Source organism: Siniperca chuatsi, linkage group LG17 (assembly GCF_020085105.1).
Source record: "Siniperca chuatsi isolate FFG_IHB_CAS linkage group LG17, ASM2008510v1, whole genome shotgun sequence".
Taxonomy (NCBI): domain Eukaryota; kingdom Metazoa; phylum Chordata; class Actinopteri; order Centrarchiformes; family Sinipercidae; genus Siniperca; species Siniperca chuatsi.
The window spans coordinates 4,882,436-4,900,383 of NC_058058.1; the positions used below are offsets into that span (position 1 = coordinate 4,882,436).

The following is a 17,948-nucleotide window of genomic DNA, read 5'->3' on the forward strand; positions in this document are numbered from 1 at the left end:
TTGATATAATGCCAGCATGGGTGTGATACAAGTATCAGTCTGCATGATGGATATCAGGTGGAAAGTTTTCATACTTCTGCATTGTTGCAGTCAACAGTCATGTCTTATATGGAACTGACAAGGCCCTTTCTTGACTGACCTCTTGCTCCCTATTGTGGTCAAGTCTGTGAATAGCAGATGAAATCATGTTCATTGGTTTCTACGTGAATTCCATCTATGTTAAAGTTACTACAAGGAGGTTTTAACTGGTTTTGAAACTGTCTCAATTTAATACTGATGCTTCTATATGACCTACATAAGCAAATGAGAACATCAGCAAGATGATCAGTTATTTCTATATATTCTTAATGCCTGTCACCAGGTCCGATTCCCCACGAAATCAGACTAGACGATTTACCGCACACACCACACAGACCAAAGAGCCTATGTTTACACTTTCCCAGGCAAAGTTTCACAGTGAGTAGTGTGGTAGCCAGTTAAAAGGAAGCAGGAAGAGAATTTTCTTTAATGAATTTTATTTTTGACATAATTTTATTGTGGTTATGGCTGATACTAGGGCAGGATCAGTAAAAAGAAAAAGAAAAGAATTGACAGAACAACAAGAAAAGCTAAAATGGACAGTGACAGAGCACGGGCAAAAACACGAGTCAGCCGTGGTTGGTCATTCACCAGATGGAGAGAATTGCGGGATTTGAAAGGATTCAAAACCGATCCTGAATTGGCCCTCTTACAGGTTATGCAATATGTCTATGCCTACAGCTGTTAGTTTGCACCTTAGCATATAATACAAATGGCTGTGTACAGACCATGAAGGTATCGGTCACGGTGGACATTACTGTAATACAACTGGCTAATAACATAACATTTTATAATGGCCTTGCTATCAAGCTATATCTTGATGTTGGTTTATTATTATGAAGACATAACATCCCTAGGGAATGTTGATAACTTTCTCAACAAAATTACTATTACCGAGCAACCGAATCTGTTAGTTGTAGGCCTCTAACCTAGGTCTATGAATGGTACTAAACAAAGGTTACTTTGTTTCACCATTGTCATATTACTTATTAATCTTACATCGCCACAAATAGACACATTACCTCATCGATGTGCATCCTGCAAACAGCTGCTTAAAAAATAAAAATAAGTTGCGTCTTTCTTTTACTCGCTTCCAAAACAAATGCATGTGCTGGCCAGATCAAGATCTTTACGGCACGAGCCGGTGGAAACACTACTGCTTTTGTCCACAGGGGCCGGCAGAATCAACACAAAATGAAAGTTCCTTGCAGTAACTTTAAATTAAAAACAGGCCATTCAACCATTTATAGACTTATCTCATATTACATGCACTACGTGTCTTTAACGACAGAATATGCTGAAAAGTAATCACTGAAAATGATGAACCTTTATTGGGGATGTTCAGAGCTGTCAGTATTTTCACCATTCGTTTTGATCCCTCAGTTGGAAAAAAAATAATAGAGTAGGAGTGTTAAAGGTTCAACAACTTTTACTTTCATAACGATTTTAATGATTTGAGAGTAAACATGATGCCATTTTGAGCACATCTGTAAAAGCCACAACATTTACTTTTATTTTGTGGAATGTAAAAATATTAACATTCAATATCTCCAAATGAAACAGACATTAAACACATAAGTGAGCAGGTCACTGTAGAGAGAAAAGCTGAGCCAGACCATCACTTTCTCTGCTCTTTCACTGACCCGACTCTGAAATGTTGTCAAATGATAGAAAATGTATCTACTTTAAGCCACTTTTGGAGGGGACCGGCTGTCAGTTTAAGCTGCAGTAAAACTGTCGCTGAATGATCCATGTAGTGAAAGTGGTGAGAGAATTTTGGGACCGGCGGACAGAAAGATTTCACCTCCTGTCATGATGGAGGCCTTCAGTGAACAACACAGCAGTCCTCAAAAACTTTACCGTCAGGTTGTTTCTTTCCAGTTCTCAGTCTACTGCTGAGCACTTTTTAAGAAGCCGAAAAAGAAACATTAACACAAATCCGGGATGTGACCTGCTAAAAAAATACATAACAAAAATCATCCATTCGCCATCAATAGGTGGTGTTTGTCCCCAAAACAGAATTAATAAAAAACAAGAAAACACACCCGACAATAATTATCCACTTGAACTCTACTTAAAACCGCCATTTTTTTCATCCATTTTTGACCTTTTCCCGCTCTGTCTCTCTGTCCCCTCCCTCCCTGTCTCACTCTGTAAGGAGCTTCTGTCCACTCTGCTAACTCACTCGTACTCGGCGATCAGCACCATCATGCCGACTCCGAACAGCAGGGCCAGGATCTCCATTAGAGACTGGCCGAAACTGGAGCGGCCCGCCAGCAGTTCTGGGAGCACGGTCACTGTGGCGATGTAAACGAACCCCCCGGCTGTGAACGGCAGGATCCAGGCTGTCGCCGCAGCGCCCACGCCCTCAGCCAATAGGGAGCAAGCTGTGCCAGCCAGAGCTCCCAGGGCTGTCAGCAGCTGTAGACACATGGCCTGATGGGGAAGAGGATTACTACAGTCTTAATGTCAATATTTCAACACATTCTCCATACATTCATTTATTTATTTGAAAACATTTCTTTGGTGTTAAGTGCTCATGTCGTGAATGACATGATGTTGGTTCTTTGCACAATATGTTAAGTATATTGAGAGCTTCAGAGAACCAGAAAAGTCCATTTCCATGTAGGTGTCAGAACACTGGGCCAATAGGCTTTGTTAAGATTGATAGGTCCTGCTATCTGCTATTTGTGATGGAAAGATTCTTTATTCTTATATTTGACACTTATAAACTACAGCTAGAGTAGTTAGCTACCTTTTTTTTGGTGCAGCCAGACTGGACAAGGATGGCAAAGTCTCCGATCTCGTGCGGGACCTCGTGCAGCAGGATGGTGAGGGTGGTGACAGCGCCAACTGCTGGACCAACCAGGAACGAAGCTCCGATTGCCAGGCCGTCAGTAAAATTATGTGTGAAGTCAGCTGCCAAGTTCAGGTAACCTGACACCTTAATGTCTGTGTTAGTGGAGAGAAGGGAGAATCAATAAATAAAAGATTAACGAGTGTATAAACACACTGTTTTCAGCCAGCCTGAATCTAGGACACTGGCTCAGGGAGCACATGGACAGCGGTGCATTGCTGCGGTAAAGGATCAGCTGTTTCTGTTTGATTAAGGTCACAATGCTCTGATCACAAAGAGTTCCATGATGCCAGCAACACATTCCTGCACTGACGTGACAGGAAACAACACAGTAACAATTTTCGGCCTCAATATGCAAATGAAGGACTTGATCAACAAGATACTTTTGTTCAATTATTTATTCATAGTGTCTTTATGAAAGCCAAGAACACGTGACTGCAGCTCCAGAAAAAGTAACTTGGACTAAGACCAAAACCACTCCCTCATTTACTGAATGAAACTCTCTTCATAATAAACACTCCATATTCTCCTACTAAATTAGTTGTAAATTTTGATTTCAGACACTTATGAATCATCATTTTGCAGTACCATGAGTGCACTAGTGCACCAGTGCACTCATTGGTCCACCAGTGCACCAGTGTAACAATTACACATCTATCAAAGGCAAAGTACTACATTGTGGAATTTTTAGAAAAAGTAGAATCTATGCGACACCTTTTTTCATACAATTGTGGGAAAGTTTGAGGGCAGTAGTGCGCACATTTTAAACTTAGAATTTAGGCAAATCAATTAAAAAGGTATAGTATGTAACTTTTCCACATTAAAATGTCTAAAAACAACAAGACCTATATTATATATTTTGTTGAGTTGTGTACTTACATTATCCCAAATGTTTCCAACAATTTTCATAACTAAAGAAATCCGAAATTTTAATCAAGGCGTGTTTCATTTGGTCGTCTGTCAACGGCGTCAAATCCCCTTTGTGCATGCGTCAGTGTTGTGATTGTCTGCCAGAAGCGGTCATAAATTGACACTTTTAAGCCGCATTTTTATGATACACTTTTTAGATCTTGGTCGTTTTTAACTATATATTTTAATCGGGTGAAGGATTTTAGTCATCGGACATCTGGATCTTAAGTTACCAGAGAAACAAGCTGAGCAAACGTTAGTGGCAGCTCAGCTCGCAGCCCCTCCGGCATGTCCTGTGTCTGCCGAACAGCATCAGAGAAACAGATTTTTAACATGAAACTGCTTTATTCAGTGTTTTTACTGGTTTTAATCTCCCGGTAAAAAACTCCTGAATGACAAACACTGAAAGAACCCAAACAGGAAGAACCTGACTACAATTGTGGTGAAGACAACAACTCCTATGATCCCATGCTATTTCATGATGTCATCAAACTATGTCTTTTGTTATTGTTTTGATGTGAGAGACCCCTAGTGGCAGAAATAACATACTGTGCGTTTAAATGGCCAAAATTAAATATAATGCACTATAATCACTTCCGTATTTGAGTAATTTTGGACACAGTGCAACAGTTCAAGTATTGATTTGCTCTTAAAATTAAAAAGAAGAAGAGGAGTTGTGTCTGTCATGTCTACAGCATTTACACTATCAAACTCTATTTTTAAAACATTACTGATCAGTGGAGGAACATGATGCATAATAAAAGTAAAATTTCATGGACCATTTTTAATACTAGCAATATCAGTTTCAATACTGTGATAATACAGGCTGTGATATTTTACTTTTGAAGTAAGCACTGATTTGATGATTTGCAAGTTCATAGATGTTTATATCAAATTAAAAATTCTGTTTTTAATCACATTGTCAATAACTATATTTCAACACATGGTCATTTAAATGCTGCTGAAACTACAGTTATATGTAACTCTTTTCATTCAAATTCAGACCAGTTTAAACATAAACATCTAGATGTCTTTTAACCTGCAAATCAGCAAATAACTAAATATCAGGTTCCTTAGTATGAATCTGCTTTTCTACTAAAGTCTGATCAAAATAAGCTAAATAAGTATATTTATTTTGTGCTTCATTGTTTAAGATCTTAACACAAACTGTACAAGAACTTTGCCTTAATAAAATACATAATAAAACAATATAGTACTTTGTGAGCACGTACCTGCACCAAGGCTGCACAATCCTCCCAAGTTGGTGTTTTAATAACTAAAAATATAAATGTTCAATATCCTATGCTAGATTCATATCCAGAGCTTTGCATTTATATGGCACAAGCCTGAGCCACAGGTATGTATATGTACCATACAGTCTACATACACCCATTTCTGTTCTATTGAAGCAACCTTAGTAGACCCAAGGGTTTAATTGCTGATTATCTGTTTGTGTTTTTAAGTTGTAAATATCTTACGTGCCATGTAACCAAACTGCAGTTCAGTAACTGAGTTCATCTATTTTGTTTCCAATCAGAGGTAAGTCTATAAAAAATCTATGTATTGCTCACCTGTGCTCTTCTCCTCTTTCTTTGGCACCTTCTTGTCTTTGCTTTCTTTATTCTCTTTCTTCTTCTTCTCCTTTTCTTCTTCTCCATCACTGTCCTTTTCCTTGGGAGCATCTGAAAATGTTACATAAAGTTCAAATTAACTCCAGTCCCCAGATCAGCTATTGAGATTAAGAGTAGTGGCTACAGAGGCTGCTAGATTTTAAAGTTCATTAGCCCCTTTGGCTAATATACTGGACACACTGTAGATAGCTACAAAATAACAAGTAGCAGAAACTGCTATCTTTAATTTCAGAGGCAATAAGAATACTTTTGTTCTGTATATGAATATTTTATGTATGACAATGAAAATATTCTGTGAGGAAGAATTTCAGAACAGCAGATGCATACCATGTGAGTGGCCATGGGAATGTCCGTGGCTGTGCCCTCCCTTCAGCAGACGCACAAATTTCTCTACAACCAGGAAGGCGATGATCCCACCAAGAACCCACAGACCCACTGACATCATGTGACCGTGGGCAGCTCCTGTGCAGGTAGAGGATAGGGAGTACTGGTTGGAACTGTGATACATGAACAGAGTTTAATACATCTACTGATGTCACATCTGTTACTTCTGCAGATTACAGTATACAGCTGAAAGTTGTATATATGTCACCATATAGAAAGTAGATATAGGTGTTTTTTTGGCTTTTGTAAATTTCTTCGGTTGATTTTTGCACCTCTAAGAGATCACCTGTCAATAACAAGAGTACCAGCTGACTACACATAAACTAAGAGAAAAGGCAATTACTGCGTACCGTGGGAGTGACCATGGTCATGTGACTCTTCGCTTTCGTGCGAGTGTCCGTGGCCTTCTTCATGGTGAGAGTGGGGCTCTGCACAAATACGACACAAGAGGAAACAGACATTAAACTCAAAAAGACAAAACAATCCTGCTGCCGTGTCTGTGTTTCCGATGAGCATTTCTTTATCGATGTCAGTAGTTGACTGAAAATATTGTATCTGTATTTCTTTTACAGAAGTGTTGTGGCTATTCATGTTCGGGAATCACTGACCCAGAGTGTCCAACCTAATTGCCTAAATTTCTTTGGTTGATTTTTGCACCTCTAAGAGATCACCTGTCAATAACAAGAGTACCAACTGACTACACATAAACTAAGAGAAAAGGCAATTACTGCGTACCGTGGGAGTGACCATTATTTTTTTTATTTATTTAAATTGTATTTAGAACGCTTTACACCCAAATGGTTCAATATGGTTTGAATGAATAAATGACAATGATAAGTGTCATACTTCAAAGCCTGTGCAAACAGGGCTAACTAACTCTGGCGGTGAGTCTCCAGAAAAAAAAAGTGAAAGTGAGCTATGAGAGCAAAAAGCAAATGTGAGCTGTGAGAAAATAAAAGTTATGCTTCTTATATTTCCTGACTTCATGTGTATGGAGTAGATTTCCTGCCATTGGCCATATCAGAAATTACGAGAGCAAAATGAGTGAATCTACAGCATTTTAATCAAGAGGGGACTATTTTCTATATTACATTACAAATGCAATAATAATAATAATAATAATAATAATTAATGCCTTTTGCCTCAAGTTAGCCTACATTTTAGGTGACTAAAACTCAGCAACTGAGTAGACAGCGATTAAAAATAGAGACTTCCATGGATCGACTACCTACCCAAAGCATGTGGTATAAGGTGGAGGAAGGCGTCACCCAGCAGTCCACCTGAGGCGAAGCTGAGCAGCACCTTGAGCAGATTCTGGTGCTGGTCACTGTTGGACTGAACTGGGATCAGAAACAGGATGAGGAAAGGAGCCGCACTGATCAGCAGGGTCGCTCCGATAGCCTGCGGACAGGGATGGAGGGACGTTTACTTTTCATTAGTGTAATGGGAGAGAAAGTCATCAAACTACAAGACAATGCAAAATGAGGACAAAACAGGAATTAGAGGGGAAAAGAAGAGGAAAGGCACAGTGATCTGTGTGGATGCTAATCCAGGTAGAACATGTATGAGGAGCTTAGATTTGTAAGCACAAATCTGTTTGTTTAGGATTTTGTTATTGATCAGTACCTATGACTCAAAAATAAAATAAATGATAACATGGAAAGCCTGCTGCTGATAGGCTTATGGAGAAGGATAAAACTGACTACTCAGTGACCCTTTAAGGGCTTAGATAACATAGTAAGGCTAAACCTGGCTGTATACTCTACAGCAGGCCCATTTAATTGGCGGCCCACAGGCCACATCCAGCCACGAAGCAACCTCGGAGTGGCCCAGCATGCATAAATCTGATACATTACAAAATAAGTAAACTACATATATAGTGTATGGAAGTAGCTAACGAGTAAGCCATCTCGCTTCCTCTCATCTCTGTTGAGAGTTCCACATGTGCAGTACCAATTGGGCAGGATGTTTACGGATGTAGAGACGCCGCCAATCATATCTTTCACAAATCAACGTTTTCTCATGTGAGTTCCAGCTTAGTAGCTTTTTAAAAATCTGGCTACTGAGAGTCACAAGTAGGGACGTGCTCTGCTGAAAATATGTCTCTGTCAACCCTGAAATGTAAATTTGACAATGAAAACCGTCAATTTAACCCTGCCTGGACTGGCAAATATGTTTTTATTTTACCGCCATCTCCAAACGCCTGCTATTTTTTATTACATTCATTTGCATTTGTTTAAAATGTGTCATTACCAAAAACTAAAAAAAAAAGGTTTTAAATAGGCTGCTGAAAATGCCCATCTACATTTCCTGGTTTTAAAATCTGGCCCAATTGAAAATGTAACTGAATAACCCTGCTCTACAGTAAACCTTGTCTAAACCAGTCACATAGTGAAAGCAGCACACACTGGATCTGTTCAGCCTACGTTCTGCTGTGTGTACATAGAAACGTTTTGACAGCGCTTATAGTCCAACACACAAGTTAGGTACATAGGTGGGCCAAAGAAAAAGGTTACAAGCAGTTACACGAGCACATGCTGTTATGTTGCTGATGTTGATAGCTGTATTTGTTAAAATGGAGCACAACCTCTTGTGAGACAAATGACTAAAAAACATGGATGCCATTGTTTGTTGAGTGGCATCCATGCAACATGGTGTGTCTGCGAGCCACTCTAGGAACAGACACACCATTCAAGTTCCGCAGAACAAGAAGTACACCAAGTTTTACACAAACAAATGCAACCTCTGGTAATAGAGCTGAATCAAAAATAGTGTTGAGCAGAATTATGCTCAATTACATTAATGATTAAATCATAAGGTGTTCACTTGGACAAAATAACATGAACAGTTACAACTGAATGTGATAATGAAACAACACTACAAACTATAAATAGATATAAATATATCAATTTCCCTAAATGAGAGTACCTCCAAAGCCTTTACAGGAAAAGTTTGACATTTTTTCGAGAGGTTATGTGCCAGACTATTTCTTGGCCAGACGCTGTGACTTCCTGGGGTCTTAATAGACAGATATGAGGGTTATCAATCGTCTCATCTAACTCTTACCAAGAAAGCAAATAAGTCTATTTCCCAAAATGTCAAACACTCCCTTTAAAATATTTCTAGAACTTTTCTGAACCTAAAATGACTTCCTGATTAAACTGACTTTTCCTAAGCAGCCTTGCGTACTTGAACTGTATAGCTGAATGGGAGGAAACAAACATTCATACAGTCAAACTTGAGGGCTGCTTAATACAGATCTTATACAGCGGGACCCCGAGTAGCACCACTGATAGCTGCTGTAGGAGGATAAAATACTGTGTATCTACTTTCTAAGTCTAATGTAGATATTCCTGGCCACATTTCAAACAGACAACCCATTGTTCCCATTCTAGCCCCATGACCACACCTGCGTCCAGAGCTCCACGATGTCCCTCTTCACCCTCTCCCCACTGTGTAAGTGCCCGTGTCCACTCTCCTCCTTGTGCACCCAAACAACATCCTCCTGATGAGCGTGCCCATGTCCGTGATCGTGAGAGTGTGCGTGTCCATGATCATGAGAGTGTGCGTGTCCGTGATCATGAGAGTGTGCGTGTCCGTGATCATGAGAGTGTGCATGTCCGTGGTGCTCCTCTTCCTGTAGAGGGAGGTTGGCCTCGGCGCTCCACTTGCTGGCTCCGTGGAACATCTTCACCTGAGGATCGTGATCGTCTTCTCCGTGGGAGTGGCCGTGGTGATGGTGGCCATGGTGGCCGTGGTGGCCGTGGGAGTGGGCGTGTCCATGGTCGCCATGGGAATGGCTATGAGCGATGGTTGAATGGGAGGCTAACAGGAGAATTGCAGATGTGACCACCGTCAGTGCCAGCAGACGTACACAGCCCATATTATGCCCTTTGACAAAGAGAAAAGTGAAGAAGACAGAATAAATAAAAACTCACAGGCTGCCTGATGATGAAACTCTGTTTACACCTATACTCTGATATACGCTGCCAGATAATAGAGGAAAAATGATTTGTGTTCTGCCTTCATACATCGTAAACATTATTTTGGTCATGCAAATAAACCAATAGCTTCATTTGCCTATCACTGTCTATTCATGGTGGATTAAAAAATTACAGAATGTGAAATGAATTTAAAATAAAAGGGAACCATCTCTTTGTGCCTAGCTAATTTGCCTCATACCTATATGTGCACACATGAGTCAACTGAAGAGGAATCCACAATCTATTTTATGGCACATGTTAATTGTTTTGAGATGTTATGCATTTAGATTAAATTCAACTTTGTCACAGAGTACAGGTCCTGAGACAGCGAAATGCAGTTTAGCATCTAACCAGAATGAGTGTGATGTATACAGCATGACACTCTATAGTGAAGGGCTAGTAAGTAGAAATTGGTTTAAGAAAGGGCCTGAAAAGATTCATCTTTCTCCCTGCGACATTAAGGCAAGGGAAGAAAGCAGATCCAGCAATTGCACAAGGCACAAGAAGCTATTGCAGCATTTATCTCATTCCTGATCTGTGCAACTATTTAATGATCATTGTGGAAATTAACTGGGGAAAAATGCTGCTGTTTTCATTTCATTTGTGAGACTGGGGTTTATTCGCACCTGTATGTAGAGCTATCCTTTCTTTACCAGCCAGTTTGCATTATAGTGCCAACATGGCAGGTTTTCAAATTGCACTGGAATTTGGCCAATGCAGAGACTCAGAATTGGGCGTTTCCGATCAAATATAACAGCAGGATATGGTGGCTGTACAGCACATTTGGCAGTCTTGTTGTGCTGCACTAAGGTTATGCTATGCTAGGCATATTCATTGGCTGCCTTGCCCTGATGTAAAACTGCTGCAATACTGCGTACACTATGTAGGCCTACAGTAGTAGCAGTCAATGATACCTCTGATGTGCGCAGACTGTGTTAACGTTAAATCTCTTGTTAGATAACTTAACAGTCACCCATAGGAGTTTGATTTAGCTTTGTCTGTGATTGTGTTTACTTGCTAGCGGCTTCGCACATCGGATGTGGATGTAAAGCGGATAATCTCTTAGTTTAGTGCAAAGTGCCAACTTTAATCTCAAAGTAAACAGTAAGAGCCCCGGTCACACAATGACCACTGATCTCCGGTTTCCATAAGTTGTAAAGAAAGCCTGCTAGCTGGCTAGCTAGCTAGCTACCAACTTGCTAACATGTTTCTGCAGCAGGAGCAACGTCACTAACTGCGACATACAATGAAAAACAAACAATTCGTTCTTACCGGATTGTGTCAGATATTACTGCCTGTTGGGCCGCTGGATAACTCTCTGTCCTGCGTGCAAGATGTTTGGCAAACAGCTAATTATTTCTGTCTGCGGTGATGCTGCTGGTAAGACGTGGCATTTACTCAAGTAAGCTCCTCGAAATCTCGCGGGAACGCATTCCATTCCAAGTGTGCCTCCTTCTGTGCTCCCTCGCCGTCTCTGCTTAGATGAAAACACATATTTGATTTTACATGAGACGATTATAATGGTATGCGAATGTATTTTACAATACTTCTAAAAACTTCCCCACTCATAAATGCTGGGAAATGTTGGTTTGTGGAGATGTAAAGACGGATGATGAGGTCTCAATTGAAATATCGCGAGATGAATGTAGTATTTTGACTCATCACTTAGCAGCATCCTGGAGGAGAACAGTTAAGGAGCAAATACATAAATAATAAACGTGTGTAGGGGAAAGGGTCTTTCAGCCTCACAATAAATTATATTTTGTATAAAAATATTTGTTAGATTTGGTTTTTAAAAAAATATGTTTTACTATATGCAATTGCTGCATCATTACCAGGATTGTAAAGTTATTTTTGTTGTAAACTACCTGTAATGTAATAGCCTATATAAGATTTTCATATTCAAACTTTATATTTTGAAATCAGTAAGTAGCCTACTTAAGTAGATTTTTAACCGAGAGTGGGCTATGTCTACTCAACTACTTCAGGAGAAGCACAGAGTAAGCTGTCGTCCTGTCCATTCCCGTTTGCATAAAAACTATTTTATCTTGTAAAGTAGGCTAATCAGTCTGTGAAAAAGCATTCAAATAAAGAAAAGATGATCAAAAGTTTTTTAGATGGAGAGCATCACATTTGCAGAGGAATTTTGTTAGGTCGAATTCATATTGAAAAATTACAACTTGGAATTCATATAAGAAATAGTAATAATAATAATTATTAATATTATGATTAGTAGTAGAATATTTCCATTTAGCAACATTTGTTATCACAGTGGTCATTTTTCTTCCTTATGACTGATGGACACGCCCCACAGTCTGCACGTTCAGTATCAAAGGCAGATGTCAAATCAGCTGACTCTGTCCCCTGAGCTCTCGGACTATTTATCAAAACAAGATGAAGAAGTTTTTATTCGTGGTGCTCCTCTTCTGCCACGTTGCATCTACAGGTAACATCGCACTGTAACGCTTCCTGCTACTGTTGTTGCTGTAAAAGTTGTTTGATTTGATCACTGTTCTGTGTAGAGCAGCCGCTCTGCGACCGGAAATTAGAGTTTCACTTTCATTTTTTAAAAAGTCACATTGAACTTACAACACTTAGGGCTACAGTCATGTCATTACATGTGTCCATTTGACACTGACATAACATGATTAGTTTTTATGTATAAAATATATATATATATATATACAAGGCAGTGCATTACAAAACGACACATATAGTATGCTTGCCGCCGCTACTAAAGACTGTAAGTAGCCTATCATCGACATGATCGTGGTTGAGAAAACATTCGTGGTTAAGGAAACCGACCTTGACTGTTGCTAGGAGACGGACTTTCTCAATCAAACGCCCAGTGCTGACATACAGTCTCCCCAGTGTTATTGTTTATATTTTAATTTGACAATTAAATCACATAACTGTCGAAATCATACGTTACAGTAATTCCAACACTAGGTTTCCTTAATAATAATAATTACATCAATACGCAATTGCAATTTCGCAAATCTCAGCTGTAAGTACAGGAGTTCAAATAAGGCTACAGTAAGGAGGTGTGCTGTAATTTCTTGTCTTTTACAGAATTATCGTAAACTGGCCATCTGCATAACTTGTTGCTCAATGCACAAAGTTGCAACATATAAACATTAGTAATGGGAATGGGTCTATAACATATTATTGTGTAGCCCATTGTGATTTAACAGATTTCAAGTGTTAATTAATCAATCAACCCCCCAACAAAATGTATAAAATCCGAAAGCTGAACACCTTCTTTGTCCTACAGTGAAACACTCCTTGAAATATTTCCTTACTGCAACTTCTGGAGTCCCAGACTTTCCAGAGTTTGTGGGTGCTGCGATGGTCGATGAAGTTCAGGTGGGTTACTGTGACAGCAACATCAAGACAGCAGAACCCAAACAGGACTGGATGAGAAAATTAATAAAGGACGACCCACAACACCTGGAGTGGTATGCTTTGAAGTGTTTTGGCAATCAGCAGGTCTTCAGAGCCAACCTTGACAGCTTGAAGCAACGCTTAAACCACACTGACGGTACAGTATGTTTATGTTCATAAACCCTAACCCTAACGAACTTTTTACTGGTGAAATGTTTTCTCCCTCTGGTGTGAGATGTATGTATAAGCACAAGTGTGCGCGCACACATCCCTGGCTTCTCCAGTGTTTTTTGATAAGGACGCCTAATCGTTCTTATACTTGAATGAAGCATACGGAGTCCAGAAACTACGACTACTTTTGTTCAACTAAATTCAGCCCCAAGTCCACTCCCCAAAACCTGGCCAACATCTGCAGGTAGACATGCTGTAGGTGTTGGGAAATGATTTACTGAAGGACGGGACACACAGACTGCCTTCCAGTCATGATAATGACCCTGCTGGAATACAATCATCTGCATCTTGTGTTTTAATTCCCCTTTGATCTCAGAACAAGGTTCCTTGTTATACCTTAGCCGGTACCCTACAGCCCCTTTTCTGTTCCCCATCAACCGTAATCTTATCTCCCTAGATTTGTCTCTTTCCTGCGCTATTACCATAATGACTGTCGTCTATCACTTTTTCAAGTCAGCACATTTTATAGCCCTGCCAAAGTCACCTAAAAGACATCTTAGATTGTGCTAAATTGTGGGTTTTCAGTTGTATGGCCTGCTTATGATCCTGTTCATCCCCTTTTTAAAGAATTCATAAAACTGCCCTCAAGAAGACGCTATAGAGCCGCTGCAGCAACCAAGAACATTTACAAAAAGTATTTCATGCCAAATGCAACTGCTAAATTTGTTAACACCATTCACACTGAAACCAATTGTCCGTTATTGTTGTCTGTACTGTGCATGTTGTGTTATTTATTAATGCATGTATTGTGATTTACTATGATGTCTTTTTAAACCAACCTGTGAAGCTGGAGACAAATTTCCACATTTGTGGATTATCATTATTATTGTTATTAAAGACAATGTGTCCGACTCCTCTTTAATTCCAGTTTCAGAGAATTTTATAAACTTTTGTAAACTTAGCCTTGCATCTGTAAGCCTCTCCTCAGGCTTTGACCCCCCAGTCCAAAAAGTCAGTTGGACCAGATGAATCAAAAGATGGAGAAGGTGCCTTGCTGCATCTTCTCCTGTAAGCCTGCCTCCTGGAGCAGACGGCTCCTATGGGGGGAATAAGTCCAGAATACACTTCCCAGCTTGGCCACAGGATTGTCTGCCTTTCGGTGTGCTTACAGCTAACCAGACCCTCTGTTCCCAAAACTTGAGAAGGAGGTCAGTTTCCATCAGTCCAGGCATTCGTCCTTTGTTGCTGGGACAACCATGTCTGCTCACTACCTTGCTACTACCAAGGGCAGACAGTGTGGATATCCACCCCGACAGCGAAGGGAGTCTCACATGCTGGCGCCCTGATTCATGGGCCCCTTCCCAAGGTGGTCAACCCAGTCGTGGTTTACCTCTGCCTGCCCATACCCATGTGCATCCACCCCACATTCAGTGCCTGTAAAGGAGAGTCCTCTGGTTCCTGCCTCCTGGTTCCCTTCATGCATGTGGCAATTGGTCTCTGCTGTAAAGAGAGAATGTGGACTGTGTGTTAAGATCTCACTCTGTCAGCCATCCACACTGCACAGATGATGATTGGCTTCCACTGAGTCAATAATTGGTGTCTGTGTGGTGAAAATGTGATATTAACTGTTAACTTTTGCTGCAGTCTCTGTCTTTGTCTCTCATAGGTGCCCACATTTTACAGAGGATGAACGGCTGTGAATGGGATGACGAGACTGGAGAGGTTACTGGTTTTAATCAGTATGGTTATGATGGAGAAGACTTCATAGCATTGGACCTGCAGACACTGACATGGACTGCTCCAAAACCACAGGCTTTCATCACCAAACTTAGATGGGATACTGAGAAAGCTAGATTAGAATACAATAAAAACTACTACATCCACAAATGCCCTGACTGGTTGAAGAAGTATGTGCACTATGGGAGGAGCTTTCTGCAGAGAACAGGTAGGATTACATGGCCAGATGTACCGTTGTACATGGACTCAACGTCCATGTTTCTTTTCTGTTTCTAAAGCACATAACATTCCACTGAAAACGATATATAGACACATACTACATCCTTGTGTTTCAGTATAGACTCATCTGTTTCTGTCTGTCTCTCTCCAGTCCTTCCCCCAGTGTCTCTCCTCCAGAAGACTCCCTCCTCTCCAGTCAGCTGCCACGCTACAGGTTTCTACCCTGACAGAGCCGTGATGTTCTGGAGGAAAGATGGAGAGGAGCTTCATGAGGAGGTGGAGCACAGAGAGATCCTCCCCAACCACGATGGATCCTTCCAGATGAGTGTTGACTTGTACCTTTCCTCAATTGCACCTGAAGACTGGAGGAGGTACGACTGTGTGTTTCAGCTCTCTGGTGTAGAGGACGACATCGTCACCTGACTGGACAAAGCAGTGATCAGGACCAACTGGGGTAAGACTGGTATCAGATGTGATGGAGACTATTTTCAAGTTAACTCTGTCAAGGTCTTGTGTATTTGTTTGTCTGTTACAGGAGGATATCTCAAGAACTGTGCAACAGATTTCTATAAAATTAGGTGGACAAATACACAATAAACAAGCTGTGGGGGCACCTCCTGAAACAAAGTTCTGATATGTGTATGGTACTATTTGTCTACAGTACGAATGGCTGTGAAATTTTCCAAGTTATGGCTTATTTAACATAACCAGCCATAAGTCTTAAAAGCAACCACATTTAGAGGACAGGACGTTTACTCTGAGAGGTCCTGCAAAGTGTGATGGCTTTTCATATACAGATGGTGCTACAATAAAATGGTGATTTAGTCAGCTCATGCACCAAGGAACAAGGAAAAAGAGTGTGGAGTAGTTACCACCACCATGTGGCTATTTATAAAGTACTTTTTTTGCCTTTATATCCTGAACTCTGAAGTGTAGAAGCAGAATTATTTCCTCGTGGATGTCTCGGTTCAAGACAAATCTACAGTGTGTGCCATTTGCACTTTAACAGGTTTCTGCCAGTGAATAAATGTACCGACTTAAACCAAACAGTGGCAAGGTGTGCACCTCTTTGTCCAAAGTAGGTTTTTAGGTTATTTACAACACATTTGTTTGAACTGCACAGAATGGCTTGATACGTTGCAACAATGTGAATGAACCCAAAGTGTGAATGTCCTGTTTTGGTTCCAGGTTCTCCCTCAGGGTTCCCTGCTGGTCCTGTTGTTGGAGCTGTTGTAGGACTGCTGCTGCTTCTGGCGGTCTGCATCACAGGACTCTTCATCTGGAGAAGGAACAATAATGGTGAGCAACAAAGATGTTTTTACTCCTAATGATTTAGAATACATACCTGTGATAGCCCTGTACTGTATTTTGTGTGGTACTTCTGGTTAGTCAGTCCATTTATTTGTCCAGCGATAGTGAAGCACAAAGTTGTTGTTGTATTTTTCCTTTTATAAATTCAGAAATAATAATCATGTTTTAACAGTTGTTTTCTCTCATCTGTATTTCAGGGTTCCGGCTGGCTAACAGTAAGTATTGTGGACGAGCAACTAATATCCTGTTCATCATAAAAACAAATGTGTGGACTGCATAATGTGGACACCAATATGAGAGAGATTTCACTTGTACTATTCATTTACTACTTGTCTTGACAGGGGGACAGTGAAGATCAGAAGAGGAAGCTGAACTCCACTAAGTAAGGAGTCAACAAAATCACAACATTTTCACAGACAGGATTTTATCCTAAAAATCATCTGGAGACTACTGATGTTGCTGAAAGGGGCCAGTAAAATGAGGTCGAGCAGTATGCACTAATATAAATGGCCTGCAGCACATTGTCACTGATGCAGGACTGACAGAGCTGGTGGTTGCCTCTAATGACTGGAAGAACACATACAGTCAGTCCCTTATAGTGGGAGTCCGACCCACCAGCATGTTGATGCTGGGTACCTCGGACAGCTCCAGGATCAGCACACTGGACAGCGTCATGAGAGTCTGCCATGTTGAAACACCTCAGCTGTCTTTAACTGTGGCACAGTTTAGTTTATAAGCACTGTTATTGTGTGGGCAGTCGGGAAAGGAGGTATAGTCTGCATTTGTTTCCTGTGCTTATTTGTCACATTTACTTGGTTTGTTTACTTGTAAACAAGGATCTCTTCTCCATGATGTCTTTCCAAGACAGCTGCAGTATGTTGTTGAAAATGTAATATGCAACATGACTTGATGATGGAGGAAGGATGACAAAATGACAAAAGTGTACACGCACAGTTTTCTGTTAATTTAAGTGTATTTGTGACATATATGTGAAAAAAGCCTTTTCTGGAAAAACTTTGTGAAAAGATCAGGTTTTGATTTCATAATACTGATGATGATGTAAAAGCGGTGATTTGGTCTGATATATTCCTTTCTAGATGAAGAGTTTGTCGCCACTTTAAGGCTGCATAAATGTAACTGCATTTTAAACAGGAACAATGTACTAAATACTTAATTGCTCGATCGTATAAATGTATATTAAAAAATGTACTCAATCTGACCTTTTTTGTTATAGCCATACAGTATATTAAACACTAGCACCTCCACCGATTGCAATTGGTGAAG

At 40.3% G+C, this 17,948-nt stretch overlaps 2 protein-coding genes across 4 annotated transcripts in view; one reads left to right on the top strand and one right to left on the bottom strand.

Annotated features, from left to right (window-relative positions):
* Positions 1-498: 498 nt before the first annotated feature.
* Positions 499-11,313, bottom strand: slc39a7 (solute carrier family 39 member 7). Its single transcript, XM_044171752.1, has 8 exons — positions 11,115-11,313; positions 9,269-9,750; positions 7,092-7,260; positions 6,210-6,287; positions 5,803-5,937; positions 5,416-5,526; positions 2,834-3,030; positions 499-2,514 (listed from the first exon to the last, which is right to left on the bottom strand). Exons 2-8 carry the CDS (start codon positions 9,740-9,742, stop codon positions 2,260-2,262), a joined length of 1,419 nt encoding a protein of 472 aa, XP_044027687.1. The 5' UTR covers positions 9,743-9,750; positions 11,115-11,313; the 3' UTR covers positions 499-2,259.
* An 826-nt stretch (positions 11,314-12,139) lies between these two features.
* The window catches only part of LOC122864402 (major histocompatibility complex class I-related gene protein-like), a 39,687-nt gene continuing 33,878 nt past the window's right edge, over positions 12,140-17,948 (top strand). The window contains exons 1-7 of one of the 3 annotated variants that reach the window (XR_006375210.1): positions 12,140-12,288; positions 13,117-13,383; positions 15,064-15,342; positions 15,505-15,807; positions 16,542-16,652; positions 16,862-16,879; positions 17,006-17,883. Coding sequence is in view for 2 of the 3 variants with exons in the window: in XM_044171772.1 (XP_044027707.1) it covers positions 12,237-12,288; positions 13,117-13,383; positions 15,064-15,342; positions 15,505-15,776 (870 nt within the window). In the remaining variant the exon portion in view is untranslated. Of the gene's footprint in view, positions 12,289-13,116; positions 13,384-15,063; positions 15,343-15,504; positions 15,808-16,362; positions 16,439-16,541; positions 16,653-16,861; positions 16,880-17,005; positions 17,884-17,948 lie in introns of those variants that run through there. The other 2 variants (XM_044171772.1, XM_044171771.1) reach the window with 2 other exon arrangements.

Excerpts from the sequence above, each read along its gene's own strand:
- slc39a7 (XM_044171752.1), bottom strand. The coding sequence starts at position 9,742 with ATGGGCTGTGTACGTCTGCTGGCACTGACGGTGGTCACATCTGCAATT. Across the intron at positions 5,938-6,209 it reads TGACCATGGTCACTCCCACG|GAGCTGCCCACGGTCACATG; the intron begins GTACGCAGTAAT and ends CTACCTGCACAG. Across the intron at positions 5,527-5,802 it reads TTCCCATGGCCACTCACATG|ATGCTCCCAAGGAAAAGGAC; the intron begins GTATGCATCTGC and ends TAACATTTTCAG.